We start from the raw sequence: 18488 nt of genomic DNA on the forward strand, positions 1-18488 counted from the left end.
CCATCAACTAAGAAGAACCCAAGCATTTTCATCCTAGGTCTTGCTGAGCTCAAGACATAGTCTTTTAAAGCTTTCTAAGAAAAATAACAATTCAAGAATGAGGAAATGAGCTTTCAAATCTCCTTTTAAAATTCAATTGATACTTTTTAAAATATCACATATGAAAATCACTTTTTAAATATTAATTATTTTTTTCTTATAAAGTGACTTTATGATATTTTTATATTCCTGGTCATAGAGTGACCCACTTATAAATTGCTCATTGACATAAAATAAAGTCACATATTAAAATAAGTAATTTTCAACATTTAATTAATTAAATATAAATACTCCTTAAAAGCTTTGGAAATTTTAAAATTTAATTAATTATGTATTTCATAATCCATTTTTAATATTTAAAATTAGTAATCTCCTTTATAATTTGTTTACAACTTGATTTTAATCATTCAATTATTCTCTAAGGTAAATAAAAGGGGATATTACAAGAATGCCAGATTGATCTAGAGAGATGATGTAGAGCCAAATATAGAAGGAGATATTCAGATAGATAGAAACATAGATAGGGAGGGGAGTGTGCGTGTGAAAAGTGGACTAAGAATCTGTAAGCACAACACTTCAATCAAGTCATTAAATGCATGGTTAATCAGATATAATCAATGAATAATAAACCATAACAAATTGACCCATTGCCTTCTAAAAGATGCGAGTATAAGATTGCTCTCAGATTATCAGCAATACCAGTGACTAGACAACATCAAGACGAAGGATTTAATCTATATGAGCATGATGAATGCTAGATGTATGGAATATTAATCTAACAAGATTTTTGCAATATTAAGCTAAATGATTTAATCAATATGAAACAATTAATATGCAATATGTCAATGAATCCTAGAGCAAAAATAGTATAATAACGATATATTCTCCAGCCTCTTTTTGAATGAGAGATGAACCTGAATTTATAGAAAATTCAGAAAGAAACCAACGGCTAAGATCAAATGATGATGAGTGGTCAAGATTTATTTAATTTCCTTTGGTTAGGACCTTGGTGACGTTGTCGAGATTAGGGGCCCATGGTTTAGATGACCATTTTTTAGGGTATTACATTTACCCCTCTTTGAATTAATGTGCGAGCAGCGCATTGGTTCGAAGAAAATTTGATGTCTAGGAGATGTCAGTTCTGAACTTGATTGATCACGAACTACATAAAAAAGTGAGGTGTTTAGTTTGATTCAAAGCGACAAAGCTGAATAAAGTCTGATTAATGTGATACCGTTCTAGAAGTTGATTGAACTTGGGAACGATAGAAAACAAAAGATACCGAACTTGAACTTGATTGATCAAGAAGCGGATCTTACTGATCTAGAAGTTGATTGAACTTAGATACAGTGAGTGATGATAAAAATCGATCTTGAACTTGATTGATCAAGATACGATGAAGATGAATTATTCAGCTTGATCAAGAAACGAATAAAACGTAACACCTGTTTAGATTTAGCATGATCGAAGATACTCTTTAAACACTTGATTGAGTTTAAACAAAAAATCAGCTTGATGAAAAGTGATGGAACTGATTAACGTAAAGAGATTGATTTAGATAAAAGACAAATATCAGCTTGATATGAAGCAATGAAACTAATATGCCCCTAGAGATTGATTTGATTCAGATGATTGAGAAATCTCAACTTGATATAAAGTGATGAAGTTGACATGCCCCTAGCAATGAGGTCTTATTTGATTTTCTTTAGTTGAAAAGATTTTTATTTGCTCGACTTTTGATGAAGATTTGAAAATTTCTCAACATTTGAAGATGTGAGGTCATAAGGTCACGAGTATGCCCCCTCGGGAGCGAAATCAAAAGATAGCGAGGGTACATGATGATAGGCAATTTTTTAGTGATGATAAGTTGTTTTGAGCACAACTTGATTTAGAGGAGTTTTTGAAAATTTTGCGTTGAAATTGAGCTTAAAGTTGATTTGTAGAAATTAAATTGAGATTTAGCGTTGATTAACGAGAAATTGAGCGCAATTAGAAGAGAGAATGAGCTTTTGATGAAAAGAGCGCTAAGTGGTCCAAATTTTGTGAAATTTTGATGAGAGAGTTGACATCAAATTTTGATTTAGATCCCGAAAATGGACTCAGGACAGCCGATTTACAAGCTCGTGATTTGATTTCATCGTACTTGTGTTGATTGATTATGAGATGTTGTTCTATATGCTTTATTATATATGTATGCATTTCTTTTCAGTATGAATGTATGAATGCAAATGACTATGGATGTCTTATTTTTCTTTCTTTTCATATACAAATAAATGAATGAGAATGAGTAATGAGTAATGCAAATTTTTTTAAATTTTTTTTTAAGTTTTTTCTGTGCAATAAGATGAATGCAAATGAATAATAGTGAATGTATGAATCTATATAAGATGCTCATGTATGCAGCTAACATCTCAAAACACAAGTACTTGATCAGAGAAATGATGAAAAGAGATCACTTAGTGAAGAAATGATGAAGCTCCACCTCTCATTCAGAAGATAAAGAGATCATTGTTATTATGCCAAAATCACTCTAAATGCACAAAATGTAGAATGAAATGCAAAATGAGATGCAACCTAAACCTAGTCACTGGACTTTGAACAGCTTAATTTTCATCATTGAGCGTTTTACAATTATAGTAGGCAGATTAAAGTTCCTTTCTTTGCATGTGCAATATTAATTATCTTGCCCTCAATGACCCTTTTTTCTCGTTCATATCCTTGGACAAATTACGCATGGACGTGGATTGCACAATGAAGAAATTTCCTCAAAACAAACAAAGAAATGACGGGAACCTCCCTGTAGCATTCAAATAAGCGGAGTGGAGGTATGTGAAGCGATTCCACCTGGATGTGAAGGCTCTTATCATAGACACCCAACTAATTTAGATGTTTCCAGATCATTGGGATCATTCGTACAAGTAGAAAACAAGAAAATATTATGCCCCCAATCCTTGCTCCTCTTAGTCAAGATAGACTTCCTCGAGTTACTCAGAGGGATGATAATTGAATACCAATATAAAAGACAGCACACAAAGAAAATTTTCATGCATAGCTCAAACTATTTAGTGATTGTTTTCCATTTTGTTGTTTTGCTTGTTAACTCAGTGATAAAACTCTTTAGTAGTCAGGGGACAGCTAACTGACTCGGAGTGGATGACCAGGTTTCACTAACGTAAGATTGACTTGGTTGACACTTCTTAGGACATGTAATGTGCTCTTGTCAATTACCTAAGACTAGGACATTGATCAGTTTCAAGCCATGATGGTTCCAATGAACTAGGATGTCACCAAAGTGACTGAAATATGTACAAGCGAAAGCAAAGTTGCATGAAAGTGGGAATGCCAACATTGCGTTGATAGATGGAGCGCTTGAGTACAAGAGGCACCTGTTTGCCAGGTTTTCACCTGCTTGGCAAAAATTCATATATTTTTTTTTTTACCAAGGTGCTTGTTTACCAGGTTTTCACCAGGGCATTTTCTCTCTTTTTTCCTTTTTTTTTTTCAGTTTTTTTCATCATTTTTTTTCTTTTGAATTTCTTCAGGACCTTTCCTGATTTTTAGGATTTTTTCAGGACTTTTTCTGATTTTTTAGGAATTTTTTTCAAGACTTTTTCTGATTTTTAGGATTTTTTCAGGACTTTTTCTTATTTTTAGGATTTTTTAATGTTGCCCCTAGTGTCTAGCAAGGAAAAAGGGATTTTGAGTACATGAATGGATAAGAGAATGATGGTGGACGCTTTCAAGGACTATCTCACAATGTTAATCCAAGCACAGGGTCCAGATATAGCAATGCAAACCAAATATTTTAGCGATGTAAAGCAAGGATTTTAGCGATGAAAGCAAGGATATAGTACAACGAAGCAAGGATATAGCGTAACAAATCCATATGGTCCAAAGAAGTAGCCATGTCAAGAGGTTTGTGGAAAACATGTTTTTGCATTTTGTCCATAGTGTTGATCAAGATTTGGATAGGGGACAAATAGGATAATCAAGATCAAAGGTGGTAATGAAGGATGTAAGCGAGCAATGGATAGGAGCTAAAGGGTTTGGATCAAGTGAAATATATCCTTAACCTTGTCAAGATCAAAGGTGGAGAATGGATATGAACGTAGATAGAGCGAATGAGGGATAATGGAGGATGAAGGATAATGGAGGAAGATGGATAATAGATGGATGTACATGGATGGAACTTGCCCCTAGTGTAAAGTGCAAAAGGATAATGGATTACGCATGACGCCTGTTTACCAGGTTTTCATCATGGTACTTTCCCAAGGCGCCACAAGAAGTGGTTTTCACACAAGGACGAATTTATTTCTCTTTACTTCTTTTTTTTTTTCACTTTTTTTTCATCAGTTTTTTCTTTTGGAAGATAATGGAGGCATGAGAGGAAATGGAAGAAGGACCCCAATGTCTCGCTGCTTTGGATGGTACCTTTAGAATATGAGTTGCAATAGACCATGGCTATGAAGGTATGCTCAAAGATGTTGGTAGGATAATGAAATGAAACTAGGGCAAGGACTTATGCAAAGGATTGGATAAGAGGGATGGAAGGGTGAAAAAGAGGTGTTGGATAATGGATGGGATGTTGGAAGAATTGTGTATCGATAGATGGAAATGCTAGAAAGATCAACATTGGCACATGCCTTGAGGGATGGTGGACACATGGAGGAGAAGTGAATCTCAAATTTTTGAGCTTTGGATGGAGGAAAGGTTACATATTTTGGGGCATAAGAACCCAAAATGGATGAAGGAGGTGATGGAGGCATAGACTCAGAAGGTTTGGATGGAGGAATAACAATTTTGGATGCCAATTTTGATTTTTCTTTATACTGTTGTGCTTCAAGAAGCCGCTTAGGGATCCACATGGCTTTTGATTTTTCATTCTTTTGTAGTTCCTTGGAGCGCATTGCTTGTACAAGTGCCTTAGGAACCCATATAACTTTTGACTTTTCTTCTTTCTTTGTGGGCCTTTGTGGCACTTTGTATTTTTCTTTTTCTTTTTGGATCATATTTTTCTTTGTTTTGACATGTCGATTAGATGGGACATGTTGATCTTTGAATACATGTGGATTACTTGACTTATGACTTTTATGCTTGGCATCCAAATTGCTTGGAGAAGGAAAAGAATGAATGGATAGGAATGATATGGAGGTATTTTAGATGGATGGAAGGTACTCAAAGACGTGTGCCTTTGTTGATCCTTCATAAGGGATGGAGGGATATAGGGACCTAGAATGGATGGAAGTGATGATGGGGAAGGCGTGTATTTGGATTTAACTAGAGAAATGTAGGATTTATGAGGGATACCAACATCTTGAGAGTGAGAAATGTAGCCATTATAATCAAGATTTTCTTTTATAGCAGGGGGTTCTAATATACCTTGTCCATGAATGTCTAACCCTTTTCTTTGATAATGCATGCTTTGAAAGATCTTTTTAACAAAGGGTTTCTTCTTACTTTTGATGCTAGAGGCAAGTCCATTTTGAGGTGGAGGTGGCTTGAAAGGTATGATAGGATCATGAAGTGAACATGTAGGATTATGACAAGGAAATGAAGGGATACTTTGATCTTGACATGGAAGAGGACCATTAGATAGAGTAGGAAGGGTGTTTGACTCTTCATTTTGAATAGGATCCTTTGAAAAGGTGGAAGAGGCATCATGATCTTGCTTAGGAAGTGGATTAGGAATGGGATTTGGAAGGATGCTTTATTCTTGAGATGGAAAGGGATCATCTCGAAAGAAGTGAAAAGGTATAATGGGATCATCATGGGATTCTAGTGAAATAGGATATGTTTCAATCATTAGATGGGATTGAGGAGTTTTGGTGTCTTGATCTTGATTTATGGTAGGACTTATTCTTCCATTTTCTAGATTATCCTCTTGACATGGAGTCACTTCTAAGGAAGGGATGGGATTTTTTATAGGCGTAGGGGATTCTTGGAAGGTCTCCATATTTTGACATGATGGGGAAGCATTTTGGAAATGGCCTTCTCGAGTGGGTAGGTTTGGAATTGAAGTGTATGATGGCATAGGATCTGGGATTTTTAAATCTTTAGAGGAACTTGTATCACTATTTCCATTAACTTGGATTTCCATAGGAGATAGCCCTTGAAGGTAAACATGAGAAGTTTCATTGTTTGAAGGAGATGGTATGGAATGTTGCTAAGAAGTTTTAGGAGATGAAGGCATCATGGAAGGGATGGAGGCTACATATGAAGCCTTTCTAGACATAGGTTCACGATTTTGATCATGCTTAGAAACAGTTCCTTCTTTTTCTTTAGGTGAGTCATTAGGATCTTCAATTTCAATGACACCATTATCAATGAGATCTTGAATCTTATGTTTTAATTCTATGCAATGCGAAGTCTTATGTTCATTTTGTCTATGATATGCACAATACTTACTCATAAATTCCCATCCCCATGTGGTCTTTTTAGGCAATATGATAAGATTGTTCTTAATAATCTCTTCCAAAGAGGACTCAATAAATTTCCCCAAAGGTGTAAACTGTCTATCTAGCCCAAATAGATGTGTTTTTGTCTTGGTGAAGGTGTCTTGTGAGCTTGTTTGAGATTTGGCTTTTGATTGTCAATCATTTGTTGGTATTTGGTTGAAAAATCACATAATCGTTTTAGCACTTCTTGAAGTTTCTCACACTTGATATCATACATTTGTTTTTCAAATAGAGTCATGGATCTATTTTGTTGGATTTCCATGTCATATATTTTTTTCTTTATATCTTGAAGCATTTGAGTATAGGTAGCCATGGGAATTGGAGCTAAGGTATCCATGAGATTCTTACTTTTGTCAAAAAAATTAGAAGAGCTTTTGGTTTGAACAGGCATTTTTAACCAATAGGACTGAGAGCGAGATGTGTTGCAGAAGTCAAGATCAAATTGTAGCTAGTAGTTCGTTTTAACGTAGTGATTGAGAGAAGTAACTTAAGATCTGGTCTGGTTTTAGGAATGATCTATCTTGTGTAAGACGTTATCTAAGTTAACTTAGGTTTGATAAGATGTTTGTTTGAACTAGCTTAGAGATGATTGACAAAATCGTGCAATGCAATTGCAGAGGTACACTATCAAAGTTGTTTATGCTTCGGAGGATGATAACCAGTTTTAGGCTTGCTATAGACTGATCTGGGAAACTTTGATTGTTTTGACTGACAAGATCAGGAATTCATATGACAGAGGATTGGACAAAGACGAGATTCTGACAGACAGAGTTTCAATGACTAACGACTACTAGTTTTTGATAAGGATTGAAGTTTCAATGATTGACAGAGACCAGTTTGGACACAAATAGAGCTTATCACTGAATTTGTTTTGATATTGTTTCATTTGTTTTCTCGAGTTTTAGTATTTCAGTTTTAGTTTTAGGGATGAAAATATAGAAAACACGCAAGATATATAATAATTCAATCACAGCACGCTAACCCTATGGAAGTTGGCTTAGAGAAGAAAACCTTTGCTTGCTGACTTAGGTACACACCCAATAGCTAATTAGAATACGGCCGCTGAGTCTCACGCAATGGATTCTCAATGCCGTATTAGCCGACTCCAAATGCTAATGGGGGCACGATATGGCAAGTGTCTTGGGAGAGTTACTATCTCTCTTGCACAAAGATTATCAACCTTTCGGAGGTGAATCAGGTAGCTTCTATCTTATAGTTCTTAGTCAGGAATTCTGTTTGAAATTACCCCTTGAAGTCACGCAAGCATGATTGAGGCCTATAGCCCAACAAGGTACCGAAACAAGATGTAGTCATGTAAAGGTGATTGAGACCACGAGGCCCTACAAAATGCTTGAGATGAGAGATCTCAAAGAGAAAACTCAAATAATCCCATCCTCTGAGACTTTAATCACCAGAGGCCTATTTATTATAGTGAGTTGGAATGCTCAAGTCCAGCTGTACTCACCTGGGTTGTTCTCACAGGGTGATTACTTTTTCCCACTGTGACAGGCCCACTAAAGGTACACAAATCTCAAAACTTAGAAAAAAGCTTCGAGGGTCTAGATTTCTAATTGTCTATAAAATACAAGAGCATACTCTCCTACCTCTTAGATTTTTCTGAAAACACGAAAGACAGATTTGTTGTTTAACCAGATAGAAATTTAAGTGCCTAAGAAAATACTAAATGAATACACAATGTTTAGTTGATTCTCCTTAGGCAACCTGCAAAACCAATATGTCAGCAGTCATTTTCTTCTTGATTCTTTGGCAGGCGTATGTTTGATTGATAGATTCTTTGACAAGCATCCTAAAAACATTAAAATCCCAAAATTAGTTTCCAAAATAACATAAAAAATAATTATCAAAAGAAAATTCTAGCATGCAAACTATAACTTAAACTAATCTAACAAGAATTTCCATTTTTTTATGACTATCCTAGTTATGACAGTTTTGATAGTACTTCACTCTATCATTTATAACTTTTTAACCAAAGATAATTTGGAAAATATATTTAGTTGAAATGTGGAAAACGTGGTTTTAAAAAACATATTAAAATTTGAGTTAGATCCAACGGTTCAATAAAAAGTTATACTCTCTGAACCGAGACCATGTTTGATTGTCACAGAAAAATGAGTAAAATGATAGTCTTGCCCTCTGTCAATCATAATTTTCAAACCCAAAATATTTAGGACAATCCCTTCGGTGAACCTGTAGAAAACATGATTTTACACAACATATCAAAACTTGGTTGAGATCTACCGGTTCAATAAAAATTCATTATCTCCAAACCGAGACCATTTTTGATTGTCATAGAAGAATGAGTAAAATGATAGTCATGCACTCTGTCAATCATAACTTTCAAACCCAAAATATTTAGAAAACTCCCTTCATTGAACCTGTAGAAAACTTGATTCTAAACAACATATCAAAAATTGGTTGAGATCCAACGGTTCAATAAACAGTTCTGCTCTCCAAACCGAGACCATTTTTGACTGTCATAGAAGAACAATAAAAAAGAAAGATTTTTATTTGCAAATTTAACACATGTTTATTAGTTATAAAAACCAAACATTAAATTTGTTCAAGAAACATTAGAAATCTTGTAGTTGTGGGTTTGAGCCCCACGGTGGGTGCCAGAAATGTGTGTGTGAAAAGTGGACTAAGAATCTTTCAATCAAGTCATTACATGCATGGTTAATCAGATACAATCAATGAATAATAAACCATAACAAATTGACCCATTGCCTTCTAAAAGATGCAAGTATAAGATTGCTCTCAGATTATCAGCAATACTAGTGACTAGACAACATCAAGATGAAGGATTTAATCTATATGAGCATGATGAATGCTAGATGTATGCAATATTAATCTAACAAGATTTTTGCAATATTAAGCTAAATGATTTAATCAATATGAAACAATTAATATGCAATATGTCAATGAATCCTAGAACAAAAACAGTATAATATCGATATAATCTCCAGCCCCTTTTTGAATGAGAGATGAACCTGAATTTATAGAAAATTCAGAAAGAAACCAACGGCTAAGATCAAATGATGATGAGTAGTCAAGATTTATTTAATTGCCTTTGGTTAGGACCTTGGTGATGTTGTCGAGATTAGGGGCCCATGGTTTAGATGACCATTTTTAGGGTATTATAGGAAGAGAATAATTAAATAAAATGTGCTTATATTACATTATGTGATCACGTTATATAATGTGTTAATGTTTTGTAAACCACTTGTTTTCATGTTAATTTTAGCTTATAAATTGGCTTGGACAACAAACTTAAAGGTTTGAACTATTAATTTCCCCCATTTCACTTTTTGTTCACTTTCAATGGAGAACTTAAACTTACACGTCATTAAGTTTACACATTATATAATGACATTTTATAATTTATTTCCAACAAAATATTGCAAAAATTCTTATGTTTTTAACCATATAATTTTTTTTTCTAATTTGATATATAGATTAACATATTTATTTTTAATTTATAGACTAAAATAACAATTGTATGCTAGAGTAAACTTCAAAATGTCTGCAACTGTCATCCCGCCTGTTGTTCCTGCTCAGTCCCCTACTACTGTTGTCGTTCCGCCTGTTATTCACGCTCACTCCCCTGTTCTCCCTGACGGATCCCCGATCCAGTCTACTGTTGTGGCTCCAGCCGGTCCCTCCTAGGCGACAATGGTTGCGGGCATCGACTCTGCTTGGGCATCATCAACTAATTTTCATAGAGGGGGGGGGGAGGGGCTTTATCCCCATCTCCTGTGCGGCCTCTGTTAATGTAAACAAGGAGTCAGATCGTGAAAAAATGAATAATGTGAAGGTTTTACGAAGCATGGTATTATCTATAGATTCAAGGGTATTTGGCCCATCCTCCTGGAGCTGCATCATCAGACCTCTCAGCACTGGGATCCACTCATTTCTGATAATGTCCACATATACCCTATGGCTAAAGGATTTTTTGTAGCTAAACTTGAGAATGCAAAAGATAGGAAAAAATTTATGTATGAAAGCTTTTTCTATGAGAAAGATAAAATGCCGCTTTTGGACAAACCTTGGCACTCTGATTTTAACCCCGTTACTAAAAAGTTCAACAAAATATCGGTTTGGGTTTGGCTCCCTTATCTTCCTATCCATTTGTGGATTGATTCTCTCTTTAAGGAAATTGGTCATGCTATAGGGAGTTTCATTATGGTGGATAATGAATTTCCTATGAGCTTTATCACACTACTTTTGATCGCTTTTTGGTGGAGCTAGATGTGTCTAAGGGACTACAAGCTGAGATTGTCATTAATTCCTCTTTTGGTAGCTAGGTTCAACCTTTGGATTATGAAGGTATTCCATTCAGGTGTCGAAAATATTTTAAAACCGGCCATGTGGCCGGAAATTGTGGGCTTGAGAAGAAAAATCTTGCAACTTCATGGTGGTCGGGGGCCTCTTACATGCATTATACGGTTAAGAAATCTTTGGACTCTTCTAATGATTCGTTGGATGTTGGGGTTTCAATGGTTGGTGCGGAGTCCTTATCAATGAAGAACGTTTCTTCAAAAGCCATTGAGGATGGCTCTGTGATTAAAAATGATGGATTATAGGATGTTGTTGTCTCTTCTGCTGATAAAGGTTTGTTGTCTCTTACCCCGTCGACAACTTCACGAGGTGTTGTTACTTCTCCTGCCACATCTGCTGATGATGTCCATGTATACCTGCGACGATCGTAGCTCCCTCTCCTCTGGCTCCTTCCTCCAATCTGGATAGATCAATGTTGGGCTCTTTAGATTGGTCTGTAGCGGCTGCTAGAGTTGAAGAGGGTTGGATTGCAGTAAAAGGAAACACTCAAAGACGTCCAAGCCTTCTTTCGAAATGAGTCTTCATTCCCATAAGGCTAGTTGTAAATCTTGAGGGCCCTTGTTGTGGGCTGCTTGGGCTGGTTTTTCTGGCCTTGTCTTAGGATGGGTTACCTGCTGTCTTTCGGGGCACACTGTGTTTTTTGGTTGTGGCTCTCTCCTCTTTGTTCAGGAGTAAAGTTCTATCCCTAGTTTGATTTGTATGGGTTACCTCCTGTCATTTGGAGTAGTCCCTGTATTTTTGGTTGTTCTATCTTGTTGGGCTTTCAATGCTATATCTATTTTATATTCTGATGTAAAGGGTTTCAAGGGCCCTTCAAAACCTCTTTTCCCTTAATCAAAAACATATTTTTTTAAATTTTTTTTTACTGATGTTTATATTTTCCTCAAATACATTTGTTTGATTTTCTCTATAACTTTTGGCCTATTTATTAATTTTTGAAAATATTCAATAAAAATGTATAAAAAAATACGCAATTTCAAGTACTCACTCTTAACAATATTTCTCTCAATCATTTTTTAAACATACTAAATGCAATAGAAAAAATAGTGAAGTGCACAACAGACACTATAATAGTTTACTAAGAAACCCAAAACAATTTTGTATTTACACAACATTTCACCCTATAAATTGTACCTCTTTTTTTTAACTTTAATAGTTTAAAAACTAGATTCATACCAGTACAATTCTTTTTCTTTCCGTACATTTAAATTTTAAGTGCATACATCCCAAGTTACTCATCCAAGTTCGAGTTTAATGGATTTAAAAAGGAGTGGTCACTTTTGATACCTTTCATATACCATTTCTATGTACTTATTCAAGTATCGAGGTAATAGTATCTTTTACATGCCTTAATTATGACAAAATTAATAATCTCGACTCTAAGCTTTTATATTATGAGCTAATTCACAATAGGTTTAAAAGATAGAATATATTACATAGAAAGCCTCATCCATGAAGTTCATATTCAATATACATTTTAGATCTACACATAAAAGGGAATTCAAACCTCACATGACCAAGGATAGCTCGCTCCCAATCTTAGGACTTCCTAGCAAGTCCAACCTTGAGCTAGGAGGCTCTTTCAATATCAAATAGCACAACACAAAACATAAGGGGGAGTTGAGGGAACTCACTAACCTCTTGGAGAAAAACAATCAAAATAGAACAATAATCTCTACAACTTACTTGTGATGCACAAAGGCACTATACTTACTAATAGTAAAATTTGTACTGCTTTTCATTGAAAATTTGTCTTGTGATGACTCCTTTTGTGAACTCGAAGCTTGACTCCATGCTTGGTAGAAACTATGATTCCATATTGGAATTCTAAGGGATTCTCCATCAATGGAGAATGCTCAAATGTAAACATTTGATATAGATGAATCATTACTAGTTTAATCTCTTGTAATGAAAATCTCATTCCAATGCAAACACGAGGTCCAATCCCAAAAGGGAGGATGGCATAGGCATGCCTCTTCTTTTCTTCTTCACATTCAGGATCAAATCTCTCAGGCTTAAATTTTCGAGGTTCGGAAAAATAGATAGGATCATTTGCTGATACATTTAAGGCCAACCATACCCATGTTCCCTTTGGAAATAGGTACCCTCCTATCTCAACATCTTCAACAGCCTCTCTTGCAACTAAAGGAGACACCATATAGTAACGCATAGCCTCCTTTATTACCTACATTATATAGTAAAATAAATAAATTGAATATTCTCAAGTAATTTAAACACAACACAATTTAGGTGGTGATTTTACCTGAGTAAGATAAGGAAATTTGTCAAGATCATCAGCAGTGGGATTTCTGCCTGTGGGCCCAAAAGCATCGATTTCTTCAAGCAATTTTTCCTCGACATTGGGGTGTGCAGAAATAAGATATAACACCAAAGACATTGTCAACGCAATTGTAGTTGAGCCCGCCAAGACATGCTCATAAGCGAGAGCGTTTATATAGTCTGGGGTAAACAAATCTCTGTTATCTTTACTCGACTCCCTCGCATTCAGCACTGAGGAAAGAAAATCCTTTCTGGATTTCAACCCCAAATCCATACTTCTCTTGGCCACCATGCCATTCAATCTGTGTATAAGCTCACTGTTAATCTGTTCGTCCTTCCATTCACGTGTGCCTGGGATGCGAGCGAGGATTTCTCGAACGGGCTTCTGTAAAATTGGGAAGAGGAATCCCACGATTGTAGAGAAGGTGCCACTTAGGTCCAGTCTCAGAGAAGTGGAGAAAACCAGCTCCTTGACAAACTCAGTGACTTGGAATTCGACTAAATGTGGCGTTTTGGATGGTGTGAGATTGAACTTCTCGCCAAACGCTGCCTCCCCAATGATGTCTGAAGAGACCTTCCCCAGGAGATCTGAGAAGTTTATGTCTTCTTTTTCGTCTTTGGTGGAGAGATAGTCTTTGACGATGCAGATTGTGCGTTCCATCAGAGGCAATTGACTCGCTATATGGCTCGGTTGGTACAGAGCTTGTATCGCCCCACGCATTGATGACCATCTTGGGTTCCTGAACAGACACAGAGGAAGAGGAAGGGAAAAGATAAGAAAATCGTTCAGTTATCGCTTAAGTTTCAATTATCTTCATTGGATTTCACCAAATAAAAAATCTATTAAAATGTGGATCAATAGTCATCCATTGGTATACTCACTCAAAAAAAGGTTAATTTTTAAATTAATTGTGCAACTTTATTGATATCAATAGTGATTATTAAGACATTTGTACATAAGTATTGAATCAGTTGTGAAAATTTTATGATGGTCAATGGAGAATGTGTATGAGACATCAACTCAAAATGACCATTTTTTGACCCTTGAGTGTATAACAATCCCACAACGTTCGTCATAAGTACCCAAAGTCAAAACAATAGCCATAAGTACTCGAATTGCATACGAAGACAACAAAAATAAAATCATCAAAATCTGATATACCATTTATCGTTTATTAGATTTCACTAATCCAAAGTCCACTAAAGTTTTGTAATGGATCAATAACCATCTATTGGTATACTCACTCAAAAGAAAAGTTAATAATTAGACTAATTGTGCAACTTTTTTGGTTTCAATAGTGGGCATTTGTGCAAAAATATCGGATCAGTTGTGCAAATTTGTAAAGTTCACCAAAAAATCGTCTAATGGATCAATAATCATCCATTGGTATACTCACTCAAAAGAAAAGTTAATAATTAGACTAATTATACAACTTTATTGGTATCAATAGTGAGCATTTGTGCATAAGTATCGGATCAGTTGTGCAAATTTGTAAAGTCCATCAAAAAATCATCTAATAGATCAATAATCATCCATTGGTATACTCACTTAAAAGAAAAGTTAATAATTAGACTAATCATGCAACTTTATTGGTATCAATATTAGTGGACATTTGTACATAAGTATCGGATCAGTTGTGCAATACATCAACTCAAAAGACCATTTTTTAATCCTTAAGTGTATAACAATCTTACAGCATTTGTAATAACTACCCAAAGCCAAAACAACAGCTATAAGCATTTAGTGACATACAGATACAACAAAAAAGAAAATCGACAAAATCTGATATACCATTTAAGAAATTATGATATAAGAAATTAACTGTAAGTATTCCTTAAAAATCTCATAAAAGAAAAGAAAAGAATGGTAGTTTGAATCCATACTTAGTCATAGAGAGTCCCATGAGGTGGAGAGGAGAAGCAGACATGGACATCGGAATACTTCTATTTGGAAAAGATTTGAATTTCTTAACCCCCACCTCTCTGCACAAGTCGGCATCTGCCACTATCACTAATGGCTGCCTTCCAAAGTTGAACCTGCAATTTCATACAGAATCACACAAATGCAGTGTCAGCAGACAAAGCTTTTTTCATATATCTCCTTATGAAAAAAAGTACCTTCTCCTTAAACCAGAAACGTCTAAAAAATCTAGACATGACTGAAACGTTTCTTGGTGTGAAGAAAGGAATTGACCTGTAAATTGGACCATATTTGCGAGCCAGGTCAATAAAAACATCAGTCCCTTCCTTGGCAAAGAGAGGCAAATGGCCGAACAGCCATGATTCAGGGGGACTGGGAAGGTTAGGCAATTTCCATGTGGGTATTCTTGAATAAACATACAGTCCTGTAATGGCCCCTGCAAAACAGATTAAAAGCACACTAGTCCATGATGAATTTCCCAACCACAGAAATGTCTCTGTGAGAATGCTGTTTGCTGAATCAATACTAGTAGCCATGTTCAGATAACTTATGAAACTCGAACTGGCTGGCATAATACAAGACAGTAATTCTCAGAAATTTATTGAACGAGCAATTCAGTTTTTTTTGAACGAACCTGAGGAAGCATCTGTCCATTATTCAGAATGGAATCCAATGCGATGTAAACAAACAAATAAATAAATAAGTTTGACCTTCTAATTCATTAGTCCATTATTCAGAATGGAATCCAATGCTATGTAAACAAACAAATAAATAAATAAGTTTGACCTTCTAATTCATTAGTCCATTATTCAGAATGGAATCCAATGCTATGTAAACAAATAAATAAATAAGTTTGACCTTCTAATTCATTAGACTTGATTTCTACATAAATTATTATATGTTATATTATTAGTTCCTGTCAGGGCAGGATACTATTGCATTCATTCAGTTTGATTTTTCAATTAATTCAACCAATCATTGTTCAGAATTAAAAATTTCAACAACAATTCTATAGTTTGTAATTGAATTTTTTATTTAATAATTTCATAAAAGTCATTTATCTCTATTTCTATTGGTTTATTTTTGAATCAGTAGTGTACAAAAATAAAATTTTTAATTTATTTTTAAAAATTTTTGATAGATAATTAATACAGACATGACAAAATCAAATCAAAAGGGGCTTGCAATAAGAAGTATAAATTCTAGGTTAAGGTTGGTTGCGGGCCCCACAATTAAAATCGGTACTAACTTCTGCATCCTTCCACGATCCAAGGGCTGACGTCATTGCATGGGGTTTGTCATTGTGAAAGGCAACCACACGTGTTCCATTGAATTTGTTAGTAAATATGATAAAAAAATCTAAAAATAATACATGTAGTGCACTAATCATTTATGGCACAAACAAAGGTTTCCTTTCAAAGTCTCCTTCAAAGTTTTTATTAAGATTTATCTCCTTCGAGTTGGCATGACTGAGTGTTTCATATTTAAATTAGGGAATAGTTGATAGTTTCTTTAAATGTGTGCTTTTATTCATACACATGTTATTTTCATTTAGTTAATATAAATATCATTTTTATTATCTTTAATTAATTATTATGTATTCATTTCTTTTTAGGTCAAAGTGTATATAAATAATAAGATGTTTTATCAAGGTCTAGAGGAGGTCATAATATAATGAGAGTGATTATGCAACAACATTCAAACAAGAGAATCTTATATATAATTATGTATAATAATCTAGTGAACAATAGGAAAAAACTCTTAAATAAGAACTAATGGGTTTCCCTCTACTCTTAATTCTTGAGTTGAATCCTAGCTCAAATGTTCAAAATGACTAAAAAGATCACATGACATAAAAATTAAAGCCAAAAATTATGAAATCCATATTCAAAAAGTAGGATATCAAATTTCTAATGAGAGACATTTCATCTCATAAAATTAAGAATTTTTACATGTCTCAATACCTAAAATTCATATATTTATAATTCCAAGAATCATTAAAAAAGTTAAATTTTACAATTAATAGAAGCTTCAAGCTTTTCACTATTCATTAATTATTTTTTATCATAAGTAAAAACTTCACCAATCTGATTTACCTTATTTAGATCACAATTTTTTATTGCATAAAATTTGTGAGAGTTTTTGAGTCATTTATATTTTTAAAAAACTAGAAAAATATCCAATCATTTCTGGAACATACCGTTTTGTTTAAAATCAATCCAACACCTTTTTTCAAAAATAAAAACATGTCATTATAAAATAAATGCATAAATCTATTTTATCCATTCAAATTCAATTCCTTCCTTAAGAATGAGATTCCATATGTAATCACCTAATGCAACCATTCTCATTATGTTCTTTTTTTAATCAATAAAAGGCTATTGCCCATGATATATTAGATTATAAAAGTAAAATATACAAAAAAATAGATTATTAAATTATTAAAACAAAAATTAATAATATTTAGATTATAAATTATTATATATTATTATTATTATTTTATTGTTATATTTATATCTTTATATAATAAATGGCATCACCTTAATCCTAACATAAACAATAATATTATTAATTTATGTTTTGATGTGATTGAAAAATTAAATACTAACTTTTTTAAAATAAAAGGTTTTTAGATTAAATCCAAATAATTCAACCCTACTAAATCATAACCTTGTCTAACCTTAATTGTAATTGTCAACATCATATTAATTGTAATCTTTATCAAACAATGTGGACCCTAATCCTAATCTAACCTAACCCTAACCATATCTAACCTTATCCCTACTACAAACCTAACTTTGAATGGAAAGTTGAACCCTAAATGTTATATTACATTACATTGAACCCTAACCTAACCTTAACCCTAACCCTATTTCTAATTGATCCCTAAATTAATGTATATTATATTCTATTATATAACTTTATCCCTACTACAAACCTAACTTTGAATCTAAGTTTAACCCACTAATACATTTGGGGTCAAATTCTGACGAAGGTTTCCGACGGACAAGGAGCATTGTGTGAAAATTTGATTTTTTTTTTTTAAATGCCCGTGTTCGTCGGAATTCAGACGACCTGAGGCATTTTATTAAAAAAAAAAAAACACAAGGCATTTTCATTTTGAAAGCAAACTGGCCAAAGCAAGCGGCGACCATCTTGCCTCCCTGCCCCCCACCCCGCCGGAGCGATCTCTGCACAAGCAAGGTAAGGTTTTTTTTGCAATCAAAGGAACTCTTTGTTTTTCAATGAAGGGCAACTAATTTTTTTTCACAATCAAGGGCAACTGGTTTTTTTTTGCAAATTAATCCATTTTGTGCATATCCTGCGATCTTAAAATTCCATGACATGACATCTCTTTGAGGTATTCCATCATACAGTTCACATGCTGTGTGTATGCTACCCCATTTTGTGATTTTTGTTATTGGAGCATTTGCAAC

At 34.2% G+C, this 18488-nt stretch overlaps 1 protein-coding gene across 1 annotated transcript; it reads right to left on the minus strand.

The window, feature by feature from the left end:
- Positions 1–12588: 12588 nt before the first annotated feature.
- Positions 12589–15587, minus strand: LOC131875797 (cytochrome P450 711A1-like). Its single transcript, XM_059220473.1, has 4 exons — positions 15325–15587; positions 15015–15167; positions 13114–13870; positions 12589–13035 (listed from the first exon to the last, which is right to left on the minus strand). The coding sequence occupies exons 1-4, from the start codon at positions 15585–15587 to the stop codon at positions 12589–12591; spliced, it is 1620 nt and encodes a 539-aa protein (XP_059076456.1).
- Between the last annotated feature and the right edge of the window lie 2901 nt (positions 15588–18488).

This window comes from Cryptomeria japonica, chromosome 5 (genome assembly GCF_030272615.1).
Source record: "Cryptomeria japonica chromosome 5, Sugi_1.0, whole genome shotgun sequence".
In the NCBI taxonomy this organism is placed as follows: domain Eukaryota; kingdom Viridiplantae; phylum Streptophyta; class Pinopsida; order Cupressales; family Cupressaceae; genus Cryptomeria; species Cryptomeria japonica.

Coding starts and splice junctions, on each gene's coding strand:
- LOC131875797 (XM_059220473.1), bottom strand. CDS start 15,587: ATGGCTACTAGTATTGATTCAGCAAACAGCATTCTCACAGAGACATTT. Junction 15,168..15,324: donor AAATATGGTCCAATTTACAG/GTCAATTCCTTT, acceptor ATGAAATTGCAG/GTTCAACTTTGGAAGGCAGC. Junction 13,036..13,113: donor AATTTCCTTATCTTACTCAG/GTAAAATCACCA, acceptor TATATAATGTAG/GTAATAAAGGAGGCTATGCG.